We start from the raw sequence: 21,831 nt of genomic DNA, 5'->3' as shown, positions 1-21,831 counted from the left end.
ATGTGAGACCTTTTTTTTTTTACAACAAGAAATCGTACAAGGTAAATCTTATTAGTGAAACTTGAATTTTATTATTTTCGATCACCATTTTAACCCACAAAATTGTGTTGATTCTTAAGGTAATCATTTGGCCTAATTTATCGCCATTGCTAAAGATATGTGACATTTCATGTTCATGAGCATGCTAAGCGAGCATAAAAAGGTACGTGCTTAGTTTGGTAGTGTCAAGTGCGTAATAGCATTCAACCATTATTTCTCAACAGAACATATGAACCTTTAGTAATAGTAGATATCATAAATGTAGCTAAAAAAATAGTTGCCAGGAAATTACACCCCTCCTCTATAATTAGTGAATTCGAACTTCACCCCTTCTCAGCTTCTTTTTAGTATATCAATCCTCTGACCACCACGATAACTCATCAAGAAAGTCAAGATTAAGATCCCCAAACCTACCTGACATTCTCTCTTTCTCACATGCATATGGCCCATCTGGCCGTCTCTCATGCCTGTAGCCAACTAGCCACCACCACCAACACCCGATGTAGCCACCACCAATAGCTCACATTGCACTGGCACAATCAACCCAACTATGATAAATCTCTACTTCCCTCCCTTCAAACCGATAGAATTGCTACGTGGAAGTGGTCTTACATTACAAAAAGTGCATATTTGTAACTTTGAAAGCCTAAAAGTGATCATTAGTGTTCTTGATCGTGGTGGTGATAATGTGATGATCGTAGTGGGGTCATGCCATAAAGTTGTGCTTTGCATGGCTGACAAGGTAGTGTATCTAGCCACGGTCACTGAAGCAAAATATGTTGGCCGTTGTTAGCTCACAGCTTGTTTTTGTACCAAAGTCCGTAGAAGAATAAGGCAGGAACTGAAAAAAGTGCCCTTACCCCTTGAAAGCTTGAAGTTACAGCCATAACTATAATTAGACAACCAACGTGCAACGTCAAGGCTCAGCAAGTTCTCAGAATTGTGGCCTTGTAGATGAGAATGGTGGAGATGGTTACCCAGCAAGGCTGACATGGCCATCAGTTCACCCATGCCAAGATGTGCTGCCACACGTGTACCCTAACGTTACCAAGAGAAGATGTGAAGTAAGGTTGCCTCATCCGGAACCTCGATGTCGTACAACATATGGCAAGGAAACAGCATGCGCACAAAACGAGGACAGATAGATAGTGTTGTGCACTACAAGTCTACAACCTTTTCCTTAGATCAAACACCATAAAAGTGTGACTAGGATAAACTCACATCTCCATACCTTAAATTCCTTCATTTCAATGATAATTGATGTCTAATGTCTTCGGAATATTGCTGTAACTTCTGACTGTTCCCATCAAGTACCCAAGAACATTATATATTTCAGCTTTTAGAGGATGGTGAGTGTCTCCAGCAACAAACTCATTTACCACACTGGCCACCTCAACCGAACTGCAACCAGGCACCCTGCGACATTCTATGCTATCCCTAACCATCAATTTTTCATACCAAAGCCCCCTTCCAGCATACATGTTGGACAAGGCAACATCATCACCAACATGTGCTGGATCCAACTTAAGAAGTTCCTTCCGAACCTTTGCACCAAGCTCAATATCACCATGAATACAACATGCTCCTAGCAACATTCTCCATATCAGAGCATTTGGCTGAACTAGTATTCTCATAATAAATTCATAAGCCTCCTTCAAAAGCCCAGCTCTGCAGAGAAGATCTACCATGCAGCCAAGATGAGGCAACCTCGGCTGTAGTCCATAGCCGTCGATCATGCTTTTGAAATACTGCTTACCCTCCTCTACCATCCCAGCATGACTACAAGCCATAAGGACTCCTAAGAAGGTAATGTCATTAGGAAGAATACATGACTTACTTCCCTCGACAGAACTTCTAGTTCGTTTCATTTGTGCAAAAAGATCAAGAGCCTCAATAGATTGCCCATGTAGTGCATGCCCTACTATCATGGACGTCCATGTAAATACATCCTTTTCCCGAGAGATGCAAAATAATTTATGTGCAGCCTTAATCTCTCCACACTTGACATACATGTCAATGAGAGCATTATATAGGCACAGATCAGTTTCAAGCCCATATTTACGACAAGTATAAGCGTGAACCCACTCTCCTACAGACAATGCACCAAGATCTGCACATGCAGCTAGAGCAACAGTCAGCGCAATTTGATCTGGCTCAACTTTGTTAACCAGCATCTGCCTGAATATTATAAGGGCTTTGCTAGCCATGTTGTTATCAACGTAAGCATTAATCAGAGAAGTCCAACAGATAGCATTTTTGTAGTATACTTCATCAAATATGTGATGGGCACAATCCACATCCCCCATCTTTGAATACAATTCTATCAAACATGTTTGGAGATAAATCACAGGTTCAAAGCCCAGTTTCTTAACAATGGCATGTAATTGTCGTCCCTCAACTATTAAGGACTCTTGAGTACAAGCCTTGAGAGCAAACAGAGATGAGTAGCTATCCACAGCAGAAGGATTTTGCCTCCAAAGTTTTTTGAAGAATACTATAGCCCTTGAAGCAGAATGTGTCTTGAGATATTTTCTGAGGGTTTGATTTGCTTTAGGTGGTCTGAGGAAATCATGAGGCGTAGTTTTGGGTAGCCTACTTGTAAGAGAAGAGTTAACAATTGTTCGGATTGATGAGACTTTATTTATACATGTCATACTCTCTTTGCTGATTCAGAGAAAGATACTTTGGCCTTGCTATTGTTTCACATGCTGGGAACTCACAGCTTTACTTTCAAGACAATTTAAGAAAGACCTGGAAAACAAGTAATTAAAGAACATCATGCATTGACTCAACTAGGATACTACCTGTAAGACTCAAATGGTAAAAAGAAATCAAGTAACTTAGAAAACAAAGCAATATGATGGCTAGAAGTCAAGTTCAAGGTTTCATGTAAATTCTAGCCACAGGACCGTCTGCTACTCATCACAATGGATACCTAAAACATACTATCAAAACTGATATGTTTAGTATGAAAACTATATGGTGAAATATATGCTGTACCAAAAACATGTTAGAATTTTCCGAGCTTGATTAGCTAGCACACCAATAATCGTAAGAGATGCTAAACTGGTTCACAAAAACTCCAACTTTATATAAATCTTTTCTTCAGAATTATCAATTAAGAGTATGCAGAGGTCAGGGGACTAGCAAAAATGCATCAAAAAACACACATACCCTCAAAAGGATGGGGCAGCATCCAGTATGTAACATAATTCTCTAATCTCCCCGCGAACTGCGATCCGAAAAAAGCTGATTGTGGTCGGTGTTTGCCTATTTTTTGCCCACTTAAGGCGAACCGCAAACTGAAAAAGCAAATCATGTAGCAAATTATGTTACACTGAATTCCAATCTACACAGTTCTTTTAATAAATATAAAGAACCAAACACATGGAACATAAATTTATTTAGATTGTGTCAGTGGTGATTAACATAAGTAATCAGTGCTGATTCAACAAAACAAACTTTCGTCTTGCCTTGTTTTGGTTTCTTATGGGTTGGGGGGGGGGGGGAGGGGACATGTACATGTATAAAAAAAAACTAAAAACAACTGCCGCAAACAGGCTCGCCAAGAAATTGGTTCTCACCCAAAAGCTCCAATTATTCAAGTGACTTAAGAGGGAAAGGAACTTCGGCAGAGCTGGAAATTTCGTTGCATACAAATTCAACAGTCAGATTTTTTCAGTCTAATCCAGGACAAATGGCCACAAGGCCTGATAAATGATCTTCTTGTGCAAAAACGCTGCTGAATGAAATCGGCCAAAACAGGACTCGCCAACACAACTAAAAAGATACACATGCAAATCACAGCTGGCAGATGTCTTGCAAAAGGTGTGCTTCATCAATATCCTTGCAGGGAACCAGCTTTCATCACAGGACTTCTTTACACCTGGCCTTTTGACAAACCATCATTCACAAGATTCCTGTAAAACAAGATTATGACCCCACTGTTTGGGAAGTAACTGCTTGGACGCAACACCTAAGCCTAGTAGATCCCCAAAGCACTTTAAAGCTGATTTAATATCCCCAAACTCCACATAAGACTTGTGCAGGATTCGACATATGACAGTGTCAGGCAAGAAACCTAGTTTGAGCATATCTGCCTGCAACATCAGTAAATTTTGGACATGCTGCGCTCGAGAGTGTCCCAGAATAATAATTATGTAAGTGACTATATCAGCCCTTAAATCACGAGCTCTCATATCTGAGAACAGCTTACTAGCTCTAAGTATTCTCCCTTCCTTACAAAGCCCTTGGATAAGAGCCGTATATACTACATGATTGAAAGGACTTGTTCTCGTGTCAAACTGAGATTGAGTGCCTTCACAATCTGCAGAGGTTGTAACTTTCAGAAAAAGTTTGAATGCATCATTAACATGTCCATCTTTGCACAACCCATCAATGAGACAACTAATTGTGAAAGCATTAGGAGCGAGCCCTTCCTCTTGCATTTCTTTATAAATCCCAAGAGCACCCTCCGTGTCTGCAATTTTGAAATACCCCTTGATTAAAATTGTATAGGTTACAACATCAGGCAAAAGCCCTTTAATAATCATTTCTGAAAATATGCCCTTTGCAAAATCCACATTCCCTTCTCGGAAGTATCCATGTATGAGAGTAGAGAAGGTATGGGCATTGGGTTCTATGCCCTCTTTCACCATTTGTGAAGATAGTTCGAGAGCTTTTTTCATGTCTCTTTGTTTGCAGTGTCCATCTATCACAGAGTTGTATGTCACAGAATTTGCATAGACCCCTTCATTTTTCATCTTCAAAAGTAGATTAGCTGCTTCCTTCACCCTACCTACTTCAGAAAGACCCTTTATAAGAATACTATAAGTAAACACATCTGAAGCGATGCCAAAAATATTCATTTCTTCATACATAGTCAGGGCTTCAGAAAAATTTCCAGCCTTACAAAGCCCATCCATCAAACTATTGTATATAAATACATTGGGAGGAACACCAGCCTTCATCATGTAAGGAAAGAGCCTTCTTGCAGTATCCATTCTACCATGTTTGCAAAACCCATCAACTAAAATTCCAAATGTAACTACATTAGGCATCAAGTTACAGCTCAACATTTCCCTATATAGACCCACAACACGTCGCCAGTTGGCTATTTTACAGTGCCCATCCATAAGAACGTTGTAAGTGTATAAATTGGGAATTAAACCAGATTCTTTCATTACTCTAAACAAATTTTCCCCTTCTGACAACCTACCCTCCTTACACAACCCAAGAATCAAAGACGTGAAAATAACAACTGTTGGTTTGATCCCTTTCCTGACCATTTCATCGAGCAACGCACGTGATTTCCCAATGTCCCCTTCACTACAACAGCCATCAATCAAAGTACCATATGTAATAGCACTAGGAACGATCCCCCTTTCAAGCATCTTATCATAAATTCTCCAAACCGAACCTAACCTTCCCGCCTTAATTAACCCATTCAAAAGAGCATTACATGCCTGTATAGAAGGCAATTCTCCAATCTTATAATAAACCCAAATAGCTTGATCTACCAGACCCATTTCAGATAATGCAATTATTAACACTCCAAACACATTGCCATCAAATTTAGACTCATCAACTCGACTCAAGTCCTTAAAAACAATGGAGCAAACACGTGAAGGTGGGCACGTCTTAATGAGATCCTGGATGAGGCATTTTAACAAACACCTTGCCTGCAAGTACCATTTAGCCTTGCTTAACACATGAACAATCGCCGAATGAGCTAGGCGGTTTTTCGTTACATCAATCGACAGCGAAATCGATTTGAAATAACTCAAAGCTTGCTCAGGGGTTTTGCTATAAAGTATTGTATATATGACCTTAGACATATAATCTTTTGATGGTTTAGTTGAACAACAACTTATAGTGCTTAAACATGCTAAATGTCTCTTGAAACAGCACAAACTTTTCTTTGATGAATAAAGCCTCAACATTTGCTCTAAAAGAAAGAACTGAAAAACCAAAAATACCCAATCACTGCATGAATTTTGTAAGATTTAATCATTCAAGTTTCAGGGATTTTATGTGCATTGTTACTAAAGAAGTGGGTAAGTAAGGAATTACCTAGTGGAGATTTTCAAGTTGAAGAGAAGGCCAAAAATCGAGAGAATTTGGGAGTTTGAGGCTGAAATGTATAATTTGTGTATAATGATTAGGGTCAAGTTTCGAGTATTAGAAGAAAAAGTAAAGAGCAAAAAAAGGGATGATGGAGGAGAGAGATAATACCGAGTTGTTGCTAATGGCTGGTAGATCACGCCGCCGGAGAACCTAAGTAATGGCTATCGACGATGACGACTAACGAGAGCAATGTCGCAATGATGTTGATTGTTGGGACAGATTAGAGTGGTTTTTCTTGTTGCAAACTGGGGAGTTGGGTGTTGGGGACATAGGCTAGTCCAGTTCAGCTCAGCGTGAGCCTGAACTAGACCAATCAGCTGATAGGTTCCAACTTCCAGATTCAGGTTCAGGGTTATGTTTTCTCAAATCTGAACTGGTTCGGCTTCGGTTCAGGGTTCGGATTGGACTGGACGGGTTCGTATTTGACCCACCAATTCGTTGTTTTCTTTTTTGCATAAATGAAAATGCGTATTAATTTTATATTTAAATTGTATATGTAGTAGCATTTACTTCCTCCATTTCATAATACTCGTTACACTTCTGAATTCGCAGATTTCTAGACAATTTTTTGGAGAAGAGAGAGGTAGAGGGTAAAAAGAAAAGAGACTCATGTGAGATGAGAGAGATAGAGAGATTTTATTGCCCAAAAAAGAAGTGTAGCAAGTAATGTGAAACTTCCCATAATGGAAAGTGTAGCGAGTATTATAAAACGGAGGAAGTACAATAAATAATTTTCGATACCGTCCATATACACTAGTGTTTTTTATAAATGGGTTGAGGATGTAATATATTTATGAATTTTCTCGGCTGGTTTGAGTACGGTTCACGACCCGGTTCAGGGTTGAGAGCGGTTTGTGATCCGATTCAATGTTAGAGTCGGGCCGGTTTTCTGACTCATTATTTTGGTCCACAAGAGTCCATTTGATTGTTAGGATCAGGATTGCCCATCTGACGGACCAGTCCGAGCCAGTCTTTTAACGAATCAGTTTAGGGCTAGATCTTATTAGGCCCGCCTAATGGCCACTTCTAGGGATGAGTTATAAGTATAAGTAAGGGTGTTCGTGGGTGGTTAACCGTCACGAAACAACATTTCGGTTCGGCGATCGAAAGTTTCACTTCGCTCTTCATGCGAACCATAACCGTTTAGATCCATTACCGCTTAAGTGGTTAACTGTTTTTTTCGGTACGGTTTTTGGGTTAACCATTAACCGTTATTTAAATTATACTGTTATGTTTTACTTAATGTACATATATATATTAATTTTTTGTGCATATATTTTAATATAAAATGTATTATAAAGTAGATAATAAATCTATTGAAAAACATAACTAACACTAAAAATTCATTCTATTTCCTAATTATTGTGATTATATTAAAACTAGAGCGTTCCAAATAATCACATGCTTTCTCTATTGTAACTTAGTAACAAATATTAGAATTAATCTAATTGTTTGAAAATGTTTCACAATAATTAAATAGAGAAAAAGATATTCGGTTAACCGTTTACTCAAAAGTCATAACCGTAACCATACCGTTTAACCGTTAATTTTATCGGTTCAATAACCGTATCATCGTTAAAATATTTTTTTACCGATATGATTACCACCCATTTTTATCGGTATTTCGGTACGGTTTTTCGATTTCGGTTTTTATGAACACCGCTACTTATAAGTGTCTTTCTTTTAGGTACGAACTAATTAAGGTGTGTTCCCTCCACCTGAAAAACTTGAACTTATTAAACTTGATGGACCATTATTGAGACTTTTTTTAGTGTTATATTACACCTAATCAGAACTTATTGGAGTTAAAATTATTTTTTAAGATGAAGAGAGAAATTATACTTTCGTGATTTGTATACAAAACTCAATCACAAGTTTCAACTATGAAATTACGAAACATAAAATTTGATTGAATTGGATCAATGCCTCCAATTGAAGATAAAAAAATAAGGTTTCTAATAGTAGATGAAGATTAAAAAAAAAATAAGGATTTCTAATCGTGACTAAGACCCTATTTTTTTCGACTTATTTTCAGTTCAGTATAGTTCACTTAAGTTAGTTACACTTCAGTTCATTTCAATTCAGTTAATTTCTCTATGTAATTCAGTTTCTCTCAGTTCGATTCAGTTAATTTCAGTTCAGTTTAGTCTAGTTCAGTCCAAAAGAACATTTTTTTTTGGAAAGAAGAAAAAAAAGCTATTAAATGATGACTTTAGTTTACTAGAGGCTTCAATCAACATATTTTTTTTTTTTTGTTTTAGCTCGGTGGAAACAAAATAATTTTCCTTAGTATTTTCTCAAATAGAAATAGAGAACGAAGTAGGTAGAAAGATTGTTAGAATCACCTCTTTTAGAGGTAGTGGCGGATCCAGGTGTAACACCTCGACAATTCTCTATTTTTTAAATATAAAACTTAGAGAATTATCAAAGCATTATTGCCCGTGTAATACATATCGGCTTATTCAGAATTTTGCAGCGGAAATAACAATAAATAAATAACTTTGAAAATGAAACTTGGTTAACCAAAAATCAACTCTAAAAGTCAAACCAAAGCCAAACCACCATAAAGTCAAAATTCAACTATAAAAGTAAAATGTCAACTATAATATTAATAAAGTCAACACAAGCTCCATACGAATTCCCGGTGATTCATCATCTTCAAACTTGATATGGACGATGCTTAGTTGATCTTGATATACTGTTAACCAAATGGGTCATCACAAAATCAATAAAGGCATAGTCATGATCAAAACACACACACAAAACACGTAATCATAAAAGCTGAGTATTACATAGTAAATAAATATAAAACCTAACATGATACTAATAAACATTAAGCAGGGTAAATAATAGTATAATAACATATCAGAATACTTTTACTGAACTTGACATCCATAACTACTAAGTTAATTAATTTATATGGAATAGGTAATGAAAAGAGTTGTTCAAACCAAACTAGTCTTCAATTTAGAAGATGAAGTACGGACGTGACTCCGTACTCCTTTAACCTACGATATCGAGGAACCTTTTAAATAAAATAGGACATGGTGATCAATCCGGTCCCAAGAAAAGTCATAGGCTACCATCATGTACTACAACTCATACTAATCCAATCCTTCAGACGTGCACAGGTCCAAAACTTATTGCTATTCACTTCTCACTTTAATAAATTATTTACTTGTTATAACTCAAAAATAAGTAAGACAAACAATATAATCATCAAAAATACATAAACTTCCATTTTTATCTTATGATTAGATAAAGGTGATCTAACATCAACTTAACAACCCAAGAATAATTTCAATATTAATTCCATAATCATTATATATTTGTTGATCCAAGTCAACAACCAACCAACCTTTTATAGGTGAATAACCAACTTAACAAATAAGACCCTCGATCCTCATAAAGTAATTAAATAATGCAAAGGGAACCACATGATCCATTCATGATCCAATATCAGCATAATTATTAATCCCTCGTGTGAATTAGTAAAATAAAGTTCTCAAATCTCATATGCTTGCATCAATCATCAATACAAACATTATATAATCATCATAATCAACATGGTTCACACAATGGCATAAAACATGCAAATTTAATTGAATGTAGATCACATATGAACTAAAATAGTTTCCTATACATGATACTACATAAATCTCATCCTTAGAAAATGATACTAATTCAACTCACACATAGGTATGTACGTATGTAAACAAAGTTCGAGGTCACTTTAACAAGTTTAAAAGTTGCTTAAAGAGAATTTTTCGCCTACCAATAATCAACATAAATAGAAATCAATACTCTATAAATTTTCATCAATATTAAAAATACTTTAAACCCTCTTTAAAAGTATTTAAAAACCTTTCTCAATATTGAAACTTCAATTATTAATACTTCATAGTATAATACTAATATATTAGTTATTAAAAACTCTTAAAAACTCATAGTTTAATCATAAAAACTCCATCATAAGCATAGTAATAAAAATTCCAACAACTTATAATGTATTAAAACCCTTTCAAAACATACATAAACAATAAGGATGGAAATGGGTGATGGATCATCCATCACCCGTTTAACCCGGTTTTTTAAATGGATGAAAAACCCGATTTAAATGGATGGAACGCGGGTGGTGGGTGAGAATTTTTTCACCCGTCACCCGATCCATCACCCGTTTAACCTCAAACCCATCACCCATTTATTAAGTTTTATGTGTAAACTTACTTACTTTTTATATTTTTGATAGAAATATTTTATATCATGTATATCATATCACAAATTTCATTAGAAAATATACTACATGGTTTCACCCGTTTATCACCCGACCCACCCGTTTCACCTGATGGGTGACGGATGGATGGATGCGGGTGACGGATGCGGGTGATGCTCCACCCGCCCCGAATCCCATCCATTTCCATCCCTAATAAACAATGACCAAATTATAAGAGTACTCAATTTCATAAACTATAATATACTACTATGATTTTCCAACTCATAGAACTCTAAAATTTCGTGCTTTGATACTTAAAACCTTAGTTTAATCATAGTAAATAAAGCTGAAATTTAATTACTTCATTATATAATTTACATAATCTGAAATTTATATTTAAATAATCAAACTACAACTTTAATCATGAACACATTAAAACAATCCTTAAAAACTCATATTTGTCGTATTAAAGTTCATTAATTCTTTTATTATCTAATAAACCACCAAAATTTAAATGATTTATACTTCATTCCTTCCCCTTGAAATATTTGACCTATGTAGTTTGGCACATACTTCCTTACTTTTTTATATGTTACATTTCTATTTTGAAAAATCAGTTAACCAACTTTGACCAATTATTTTGATATTTTCATAAGTAAAATTATAATCGTGTAAAATTTTATCAAATTTATCAATATATGTAGATTGACAATAACTTTTATTTATAAAAATAAAATAAAATATTAAGAGTTAGTAAACCTTTAGAAACCCCGCAAAATCAATATAACAAATATGAAAAAAAACAGAAACAGTAATTTAAGAAATGATGTTAAAATAGTCCTTCTTTCCTCTCTTAATTAGCTAGTTCTTATTTCGCTCATAGTAATTGCAAATGTAAACCAAAGAATATAACTCCACATAATCACACCAAACAAGTGCTATTATTATTCATTACTACACGACATACACGTTGAACATAGATGTCAACTGATTATAGTTACACATAGAATAAACCAAGTACCACACAACTAACACAATTATACATTCTTATGCCTAACACACAAACATTCTCTAGAGGTAGACTTCATATATAGCTTAATTAGTTAAAATCTTATCCCAAAATCCGAAAATACAATCCCGTCCACATCATTCGCCTCTTTCTACACACACCATTTTCTAGAGACTAGTAGCATAATAATGTTTCATTCATCCGAGCCAGTAATTTCAACCACCCTCACATTACCACGCCCTCTTTCTCTTTCACTTTGACCATCTCTTCCCCACTCCACCTCCACAGCATATTTAGGCACAACAACAGTCAACACACCATTCTCCATCGACGTACTCATCAAATAAACTTTCGCATCCTCAGGCAACCTCAACCGCCAAGAGAACCGCCCATCAACAGCTTTAATACACACAATCCCACCATCATCTTCGGCGTCGACTTCTACTTGGTGCGACTCAAACCCAGGCAACTCTGCCACGATCAAGTGCGCTTCAGGGATCTCCTTGCACTCCAGCCGAGTTCTGACGTCGCCTGAGGTCTCGACAGCTAGCTCTGAGTACGGGATAGTGCGACTGCTAGCTGAGAAGAGTGGGAAGTTATATGCTGCTGTGAAGGGATGGAAAGGGAAATTGTGCGAGAAGAAGTGATCCCAGAAATTTGGGGAAAATGGGGTGAATGGAGTTGGGTTGTTTGAGGTGTTTCTTGGGATTAGTGACATTGTTGCTCACTTTTGTTGTTTGTTGATGAAATTGAGTAGCAGTACCTGGAACTTGAAGTGGAAGTGTTGTTTGAGTTTGAGGAGGGACTAGAAGCCCAAGGGTTTAATATAGAGCGTATGGAAGAATCTAGACACTGGATTTTTAGTGCATTTGGGACCTACTTTACTCATATTAATGATTCCATTTCCAGCACTAGTAATAAATTGTTTTTTTTAAAGTTCAGTTTTTTAGCTAAAAACTAGTGATTAGGTCCGGGGGATGCTTCGGGTAAGAAAAATATTCGTTTATTAATATAATACTTTATAATAGTAATACTAAATACAACTTAACCTAGTGGTTAAAACTTTAGTATATATACTTGAGGTATTGAGATCAAACATTCAAACCCTATACTCTGCAATTTCTTAATTTCTTTATTGTACATAGATTACATGAACTAAAATTTCATAAAGAGAGCGCCACGTGACACAATTTATTATTTTCGCACGCCTTTTAATATATTTGTATAGATTGAAAACTACATTAACAATTATGTTAACAAACAAATCCTATTAAAAAAATTGTTTACAATGAATAATAGTATTTTCTCATTTCTTTATTAATTGCAATATACATTAATTATATGAGGTTGGCTTACTTTTTAAGGGAACGAAAAAATGATGGGATAGGATAAAAGTACTCATGTGGCTGGATAATTGATGAGAGTTTTAAGGTGCGTTCTTCACTTTAATAAATTAAGTTTCAGGTCTAATAAATTCAATTCAGTTCAAATAAGTTTTAATTAGGTCCAATCAGAACAATGACTTTTAATCAGGTCTGTCCAATAAATTTCAATCAGGTTCTAATAAAGTTTAATAAGATCCAACCAGGTGCAATAAGTTTCAACTAGGTCTAATCAGGTCCAATAAGTTTCAATTAGGTCTAAATAGTCAATAATCAATAAACATTTTTTTTTTTTTTTAATAAGGAAAGAAAAAACTAGGGGGGATCCCAGGAGATGGGCCACCCTAAAGCATCCTTACGGATGATTACAGCAAACGGTAAACCAGGAACATCAAACCAGTAAGTGGTGGTTTCCGTAGAGTGACCACGGTGAGCCATCCAATCAGCTGCCGCATTAGCTTCCCTAAAGACATGACGAATTTGGACATCCATAAACTGACTCAAATCACTACTAGTATCTAGAATACTAGAGTGGATAATCCACAGAATTTTCCAATTTTGCTTAATAGCATTAATAACCGCCAAATTGTCACCTTCCACAATAATCTTATCAGCCCCAATAGAGATCGCCCCTCTGATGCCTTCCCGAAGACCCCTGGCCTCAGCCTCCAAAATAGAAACAGAATTATCCAAAGACCCCGCTCCACACAACTTAACACTACCTTCTGCATCGCGAATAACAAACCCAAACGCTGCTTGACCATTCTCTAACTTAGACCCATCAAAATTGATTTTAAGATAGTCCCTCGGAGGGGGAAGCCACGAAACATTAACCCGAGCTGCCACCTTCGACCTCCTACTGACCAAAGGTGGAAACGAAGGATCCATGCCGACAGTAACAGCCCCTGAAATATTAAGCTTTATCACAAAGGCTTTGACCATCGCACTAACCTTTAACGGAGAAGACGATTCTTGACGAAAAATAATCGCATTCCGCGCATACCACACAAACCACCACACAATGACCATACACTCCACCTGGCACACCGAAAAAGAAGATTTAAGTTTTAACAGAAAACTATTAAAAGAAGCACCATTTTCAATCTCCGGCGGAGAAACCCAATTTAAAGATGAGTAGAGATCCTCAAAAACGTCCCTCGTGAACGGGCACTTAGAAAACAAATGATCTGTATCCTCCGAGTGATGGTTACAAAAAACACATTCCAAGGGGAGAAAAACATGACTGATCTCCAATCTTTTCTTGGTAGGGAGCCCATTATGACATAATTTCCATAAAAAAAACTTTATCTTTGGGGGAATAGACAGCTTCCAAATCCAACCAAATGAGGAAGGAACAAACTGCTGATGACTGAACCCTTGAAGCAACTCCACACCTGACTTAACTGAGTACTTACCATCAGCAGCCAGGCCCCACACCCTTTTGTCCTCACACGCATTACTCGGAAGAAAATATCTCGCAATTTTAATAGAAATTGCCTCTGGTACACACTGCCTTAACAACGAAACATTCCACTGACCATCCTGATTAATGAAATGGCTAACTTTTAGGTCCTCCGAACCCCTAGGGATAGGGCAAGAATCTACCAACGCAGTCTTAAAAACCCAATTATCAAACCAAAAAGAAATTTGCTCTCCATTCCCCACAATCCAATGGAGACCCTTCTTAAAAGGACTGCGAAGACTCATCAACCTTCTCCACTGCCAAGAGACATTAGCTTTAACTTTATAAGAGAATAAATCACTATTCTTCAGATACTTTCGTTTGACTAACTGGACCCAAAGATTATCCGGAGATTCCAATATTTTCCACAAAAGTTTAAACTGCAGAGCATTGTTAGTAGTTTTAGCTTTCCGAAGGCCTAAGCCGCCAAATTTTTTCGGACTACAGATCTTATCCCACCCTATAAGATTAGGGGATTTAGCTTCATTTGCTTTATTCCAAAAGAAATTCCTATAGCTTTTATCCAGGGAAGAGAGGATAGAGGGGGGCAAAGAGAAACTTTGCATTTGGTAATTAGCTTTTGTAGCTAAATTAGATTGGACTAGAATAGTCCGTCCTGCTTGAGAAAGAGAATTAGCCTTCCATTTAGTAAGCTGGGACGAAACTTTCTCCTGAAGATCAGCAAAAGTAGCATTGGTAACTTTTGAATCAATAATGGGACAACCCAGATACTTTCCCAGCGAGAAAGATTTATCCATCTGAAGAATATCCGCAAAATTTGCAGAAACACTCTCATCCACATTTTGCGTACATTGGAAAGCTGACTTATGAAAATTTATTAATTGCCCTGACATTGTACAATACTTATCTAGAATTGATTTTATGGTATAACAACTTTCCTCCGACGCTTTAGCGAAAATCATAGTATCATCAGCAAAAGTTAGAAAAGGAATTTTAACTCTTGAATGTCCTAACGTAACTCCTAACGATCTTGTTCCAGCCAAACTAGCATTCTGCAACTGCCTAGCCAACATTTCCGCACACAAGATGAAAATATATGGAGACAAAGGGTCCCCTTGACGAATTCCTCTTTGAGGAACAAAAGTTTCACCTGGGATACCGTTAACCAGGACCGAAAAAGAGACCGTTGATATACACTGTCTCAACCATTCTATCCAACGATCACAGAAACCGAGTTTCTCTAGAGTGGTGAATATATAATTCCACTCTAACCTATCATAGGCTTTTTCCATATCAAGTTTAGTGGCTAACCATCCTGAGGTTCCTTTCTTATTTTTAAAGGAATGAAAAACTTCATGGGCTAACAGGACATTATCTTGGATCAGTCTCTCAGGAACAAATGCTCCTTGAAGAGGATGGATTATTTTACCTAAAACAACTTTCAAGCGATTAGCTAAAATTTTTGCAATGATCTTATAAATAGTCGAACACAGACTAATAGGTCTAAAATGATTAGGATTAGAGGGATTATCCACTTTTGGGATCAAAGTAATAAATGTATGATTAATTTCTTTAAGGATTTTTCCTGAATGAAAGAAAGCTTTAACTGCTCTAAAAACCGAGTTCCCGACAAGGGACCAATATTTTTGAAAAAAGAAAGGTGGGAAACCATCAGGCCCTGGCGCCTTATCAGGAGCCAAATCAAAAGTAGCTGCTTTGACCTCTTCGAAAGTAACATCACTACACAAAAACACATTATCTTCCTCAGAAATTACTGTTGTTAGGAGCTCAAAATCTGTAGTGGCATCAAACCCACACTGATCATTTGAAGTAAAACGTAATTTAAAAGCCTCAGTAAAACACTCTTCAATCCTTGCAGGATGAGTAACCTCTACACCTTGAGGGTCCCTAACAGAATTAAGAAGATTCCTATTTCGCCTAATAGTCGCGCAAGCATGGTAATACTTAGTATTTGCATCGCTTAGCTTAATATGATTAGACTTTGCATTGACCTTCCAATGAATATCCTGAAAATGTAGTAACTTAGCTTGTTTCAAGAGAAATTTACTCTGGAGCGCAATTAGATGGGGACAATTCTCCCTATGAACTAGTTCACTCTGAATAGTCTTCAGCCTAGCTTCCACCGTCCTAAGTTGTCTAAAAATATTTCCAAATCTGGTAGTAGACCAGTTTTTTGCACGTTCTTTAAGTAATTTACACTTCTTTGTTAAGCAATACATGAATGAGCCTTGAAAATGGGTACTCCAAGTTTTTTTAACTAAACAGTCAAAGTCTTTACGAGTAGTCCATAATTTATTGAACTTAAAAGGGGGAGCCTTTCTACATTGTCTTACTTTGAAGGAGAGCGAAACTGGGCAATGATCAGAAGACGAGAAATTATGATTAAATAATTTTGCATCCGGGAACAAAGCGAGAAAATCAATACTACCTACCCCTTTATCCAATCTTTCTAGAATATTATTAGGCCCATTTAATTTTTTCCTCCATGTAAATTTACTGCCTGTAAAGGGTAGCTCAGTACATTCTATGGAATCAAACAACAGATTCATAAACGATAATCGTGAGAATTGAAAAACCGCACCTCCTTGTTTATCATAATGTGAACTAAGCTCATTGAAATCTCCCAAAATAAGAAAGGGATCAGATAACGTCTTAATATAATCGATTAATTCGTTCCAGAAATCGAGTTTAAGAGCATGATTTGGTGGGGCATAAATAAAGATCACCATAAACTTACTTTCCATGGACAAGAGATTAATATTACAAGCTAAAAACCTATCACTCTTATGGATTACAGACAACGTAAATGGGTTACTGGCATTATCTTTCCAAAAAAGCCAAATACCACCCGCCAAACCCAAAGAAGGGATATAATCAAAATGATGAAACCCACTTCTTCTAATACATCCCTCCCCCGGAGGTAATTGTGCTTTTGTTTCACATAGCATCATTACTTGTACTTTGTTATTAATACTAAAATCTTTTACTTCTTCCATGGCAAGGTGTCTTCTACAGCCCCTAATATTCCAAAAACTTATATTCATTTATAAATACTTCTAACATTCACAAACCAAGTCCTAACAAAAATTACTGAAGAGACATTCCTCAAGAAAATACGAAGTACCAAGCTCGTGTTGAGCCAAATACAGAAACTCTTAGAATAATTCATGCAAAGTGCGATACCAAAACTAAAGTAGGCAACAGTACCAGTTACAAGAATTTCAACAAGGAAAGAAGGAGCTAATTGACTGGGCTCAAAGCAGAAACACTTAAAAACAAAACCATAACATAATTTATCTACATCATAATAACTATAGATCATTAAATCAACCAGCTGCAATACAAAAAAGAGACTTGTAAAATTAACTACTACAATCAGCCCGTAGGCAATAAACAGAAATTTTATAACAGTCCTGGCCCAATACCAATTACACCAGGTGGAATAATCACCAAACTGGATGTCAGTAGCCTTCACTACACTGGGGAGAGAAACAAAATGAGAGAAACTGAACCTCCCTCTCCACAAACATCGGGAAGAATAAAGAGAAACAGTTTCCCAGAGCATTATAACAGCAAAATTATTTACAATCCACAAAAAAGTGACCAAGTCTAATGCTTTTTGAATAACAGACCCCCTTCTAAGCCAAACATTCAAGCAAAAACAACCCTTTCTACTTACTGACATCCCAAAAAACATTTTATCATTTATCTAAAACAATCATGCTTTGGATCTCTTCAGACCTGAAGAGGCTGAGTCGTCCTCACTATTACCTTTCCTTCTCTTAGCAGCACTAGAAAGAGAGGTGGGTTCCATAGGAGGGTCCTGCTCGACACCCAAGGCACTGATATGCCTCACTATAGAGCTAGCTGAGTCAATAGAATGAAATGAAGACTTATGATTAACAGGGAATGCTTCACAAGCCTTGTCATCATCTTGAAGGATCATGGTATCATTTTCCACATCAGATTCAAAAATGGAATAACCCCCATATTGATGTTCAGCCAAGTGGACCAGAGGACCAAATTGGTTACCATGAAAGAACTCACCTGGGTATACAGTTTGGAGAGGGACAGGAGACAGCTCAATATCAGTGCCCAAAGATGGAGCAAAGCCACTTCCTACACCCTCACCAGCATCCTTAGAGGAGACATTCATTAAAGCTGCTTGAAAATCGTCAGAAGAAGGTAATATAGGAGGGAGAACCTCATGATCAGTGTCATCATCAGAATCACTCAAGCAACCATACTGAGGAGCAGAGGCAAAAACTAAAGCCTTACCTTTCCCTTTCCCATGCATAGAGGGAGTAGCAGAAGCAACATTCATAGTAACAGATTCTTTAAAGACAACTCCAACTTCCTTTTTCTTAACAAAATTATGACCAGAAGAACTGAAACCACCAGACTTAACATAAGCAGAAGCTCGAGAATGCCTATGCACTGACTTAGGCTTTGCTTGTACCACATTGGCTTCCACAGCCCTGGTAGCAAGATGAACTTGCCTATTTGCCAGAGAAAGGACTTCAACAAGATTCTTTTGTTTAGGGCTTTTCAATAGAGAAACAGTAACCTCTTTCTTTGGGGCATGCAACAAAGAACAAACATCTATAGAATGATCTTCTAAGCCACAAAATGAACAGCCAGCACTGAAATCCTCATACCAAATAACATACCCACACTTTTTTCCACCAGCACGAGTTAATTCAGCAAACTCAAGCAAAGGTTCAGTAATATCTACTCTAATACAAGCTCTAGCAAATCGTATCTTGTTCCTTAACAAAGAATTAGAATCCAACTTCACTAACACACCCACATTGTTAGAAGCAAACAGATTAGCTAAAGATTCATAGTTAAGCAATTCCGTAGGAAACCTAGGAATACGGACCCACAAATCAACCCATTTGATCTCTTCAAGGAAAGGATCAAAATTAGGCCTCCAAGCCTGAAGCACAAAGAGATCACCTTGGACATGCCAAGGTCTCTCAGACCATACCATAGCCAAATCATTAGGGTTAGCAAATTTTAACAAGATCCAATGATTACCCATTTCTAAGAAATCAATGTCACCTTTAACAAACTTCCACTCAGACTTAGAACGAGAAATAATAGTGCGCACATCTAATGGCTCACCCAACATCTTACCTATTAGACAAGACTTAGACAATTCTTTGATATCTTCCTGTACCTGAGCCAGTTCATCAACTACAACTGACTCAGGATAGGCAGCATCAAAGGGGGGATCAGGAGCAGCATCATCAATCAGACTAGAATTAATACCATCTTTAACAGGAGGAAAAGACTCAGGGCCTCGAAATGACTCCTGAGACTGAGTCTCAGTTGCCTTCAAGTCCCCAGGCTCAAGCATTGCTGCCTTAAAGTTCAAAGCCATTGCAAAAGTAAAAAAATTGAAGTGAACTTTGTAACACCAAATGAAAAGAAACCAATAAAACCAGCAAGAAGGAAAGATATGAGGGAGTGATACGAATAGTTTACTTACCATCGAAGAGTTTATAGTAGTAAATATCGGATGCATCATTAGTTAACAGCCTCTCAACAAACGAACTTAAGTCACTTACCATCACCATAAATGCGAAATTGCCACACTTAAGTGAACTTCTGATATCTTGATGAACAGCACGCCAAAAACCGAGAAGATTAATGAGAACACCACCAATTGCAATGAATGACAACACCTTAAAGGACACCCTAATCTCACTAAACTCTCCACACCTCTGCCAAACAATAAATGCACTGAAACACCACACCCAATGAAAAGCCCCAATTCTAAAGAGAAACCCTAAAATTAGCCAACTCAGAAAAACAATCAAGATTCCAGCCTGGATAACATCATTAGTAGCTATTAACCATAGCTTTAATTGAGAACTAGCCCTATGGATATAGGGAAGAAATGAATTATCGAAATTAATCTTGCTTACTTTAGAGGCCCTAAACTGAATCAGTAGACAAGATAAACCACACGCCTCCTTCTTAGTACAATTGATTCGACAAGAGAAGGATTTACTTTGAGATATTGTGCTGGAATTGCAAAACTTAACTTTAAAGGACACAATTTGCAGAGAAATTGGCTGAAAAACTAGGGTTTCTGGAGAAAACCTAAGGGGCTTTTTTTTTCGCCTTTTTCGCTTACTCTTTCTCTTTCTCTCTCTAACTTTCTCTCTCTTCATCTTTTTTTATATTATAATCAATAAACATTTGTATTATTGTCCATTACTTTATTATTCATATCACTATTACCTAATTATGTTATTATTAGAATTTTGATTAAAGTACCACAATGATTATATCGTATTATACTTGTATTATTGTCTATTATTTTATTAAATTTTTGTATTATTATCTATTATTTTATTATTCATATTACTATTAGTTGATTACTCCCTCCGTTTCCTAAAGATCTTCCCACTTTCCGTTTAAGGGTGTTTCCAAAAGATCTTCCCACTTTTGCTTTATTCCTTATTTGGCAAAACAAATTTCCCTATTTACCCTCTCATGTCACTATCATATGGTCCACTATTACATTATTAATTCAATTTTACTCCCTTTCTCTCTCCTACTTTAACCCCTTTTATTTGTTATTTATCTTAACCCCTTTCTCTCTCCTACTTTACTCACACCATGCCCCACACAACTTGATTTTCCTTGGTATCTGTAGGAACAGTAAGTGGGAAGATCTTTAGGAAACGGAGGGAGTATATTATTATTAAATTTTTTAATTAAAGTACCATAATATATAATATTATACTTGTATTATTGTCTATTATTTTATTAATCATATTACTATTAACAAGACTATTAGATATATTAGTGGTGAAAGTTGTGTATAGGCAAGTATATAAATACTATATATTTTTTCGTTAAATCGTTTATCATAAGAGGTAAATAATTATTATTATTTTTATGAAAGGCAAATTTTAATAATTATTATTTCATAGTAAATTTTGAGGGATAGTATTTACATTATGGGTAATATTTATGTTATAACTCATCAAATTTTTGTCTAATAAGGTCAAATATGTTCCAATTAGGTCTAATAAGTTTCAATTAAGTCCAATAATGTCTAATAAGTTTCAATCAAGTCAATAAGTTTCAATTAGGTTCAATAAGTTCCAATAAGGTTCAACCAGGTCCAATAAGTTGAATCAGGTCCAACCAGGTCTAATAATTAAGTTCACTTCAGGTCCAATAAGTTCAGTTTAGGTCCAATAAGTTAAGTTCAGATAAGGCAAAGTTATTCAGGTGAAGAGAACACATCCTTGGTTAGATTTAAGAATAGTAACTTTTATTACCAAAAGAAAATTAACGTTGCAATTAATATGAAGTTGTCTAGTATAATATGTTGCAATTAATGAAGAATAAGGAAAGTAATAAATAGAAGGGTTAGATTTACTTGAGAACGGTAATGAAGGTATAGGGGATCCCACTCTATCTGATTTGGAAAGATTCGAATTTATGGAATAGTTGTATTTCAATTGAGTTGAGTCAAACCAGTCTTGTTTGGTAAAAGTCTAGTTTCTAACAAAGTTATATTCATTGTAGAGGTTAACATGGGCTGGGCCGGGCCGGGTTCGGGCCGCGTCGCACCTAAAAATATATCCATTTG

At 36.4% G+C, this 21,831-nt stretch overlaps 2 protein-coding genes across 4 annotated transcripts; both read right to left on the bottom strand.

Moving 5' to 3' along the window:
- Window positions 1-269: 269 nt before the first annotated feature.
- Window positions 270-6,498, bottom strand: LOC104894017 (putative pentatricopeptide repeat-containing protein At1g74400). 3 transcript variants are annotated; one of them, XM_010680174.3, is made up of 4 exons: window positions 6,274-6,491; window positions 6,112-6,172; window positions 3,214-3,341; window positions 270-2,790 (listed from the first exon to the last, which is right to left on the bottom strand). In XM_010680174.3, the coding sequence occupies exon 4, from the start codon at window positions 2,691-2,693 to the stop codon at window positions 1,287-1,289; it is 1,407 nt and encodes a 468-aa protein (XP_010678476.1). In that variant the 5' UTR covers window positions 2,694-2,790; window positions 3,214-3,341; window positions 6,112-6,172; window positions 6,274-6,491; the 3' UTR covers window positions 270-1,286. The 3 variants fall into 3 exon arrangements, with proteins under 3 accessions (XP_010678476.1, XP_048500266.1, XP_057251172.1); XM_057395189.1 differs by having other exon boundaries at window positions 2,698-2,790; window positions 3,624-6,172; window positions 6,274-6,498; XM_048644309.1 differs by lacking the exon at window positions 6,112-6,172.
- A 4,802-nt stretch (window positions 6,499-11,300) lies between these two features.
- LOC104894016 (18.5 kDa class I heat shock protein) lies at window positions 11,301-12,205 on the bottom strand. Its single transcript, XM_010680172.4, has one exon. The coding sequence runs from the start codon at window positions 12,103-12,105 to the stop codon at window positions 11,581-11,583; it is 525 nt and encodes a 174-aa protein (XP_010678474.1). The 5' UTR covers window positions 12,106-12,205; the 3' UTR covers window positions 11,301-11,580.
- Window positions 12,206-21,831: the final 9,626 nt, after the last annotated feature.

This window comes from Beta vulgaris, chromosome 5 (genome assembly GCF_026745355.1).
Source record: "Beta vulgaris subsp. vulgaris cultivar EL10 chromosome 5, EL10.2, whole genome shotgun sequence".
NCBI classification, from domain to species: domain Eukaryota; kingdom Viridiplantae; phylum Streptophyta; class Magnoliopsida; order Caryophyllales; family Amaranthaceae; genus Beta; species Beta vulgaris.
Note: the sequence above shows the minus strand (reverse complement) of the source record. Positions and strands in the feature narration are given on the sequence as shown.

Coding starts and splice junctions, on each gene's coding strand:
- LOC104894016 (XM_010680172.4), bottom strand. CDS start 12,105: ATGTCACTAATCCCAAGAAACACCTCAAACAACCCAACTCCATTCACC.
- LOC104894017 (XM_057395189.1), bottom strand. CDS start 5,981: ATGTTGAGGCTTTATTCATCAAAGAAAAGTTTGTGCTGTTTCAAGAGA.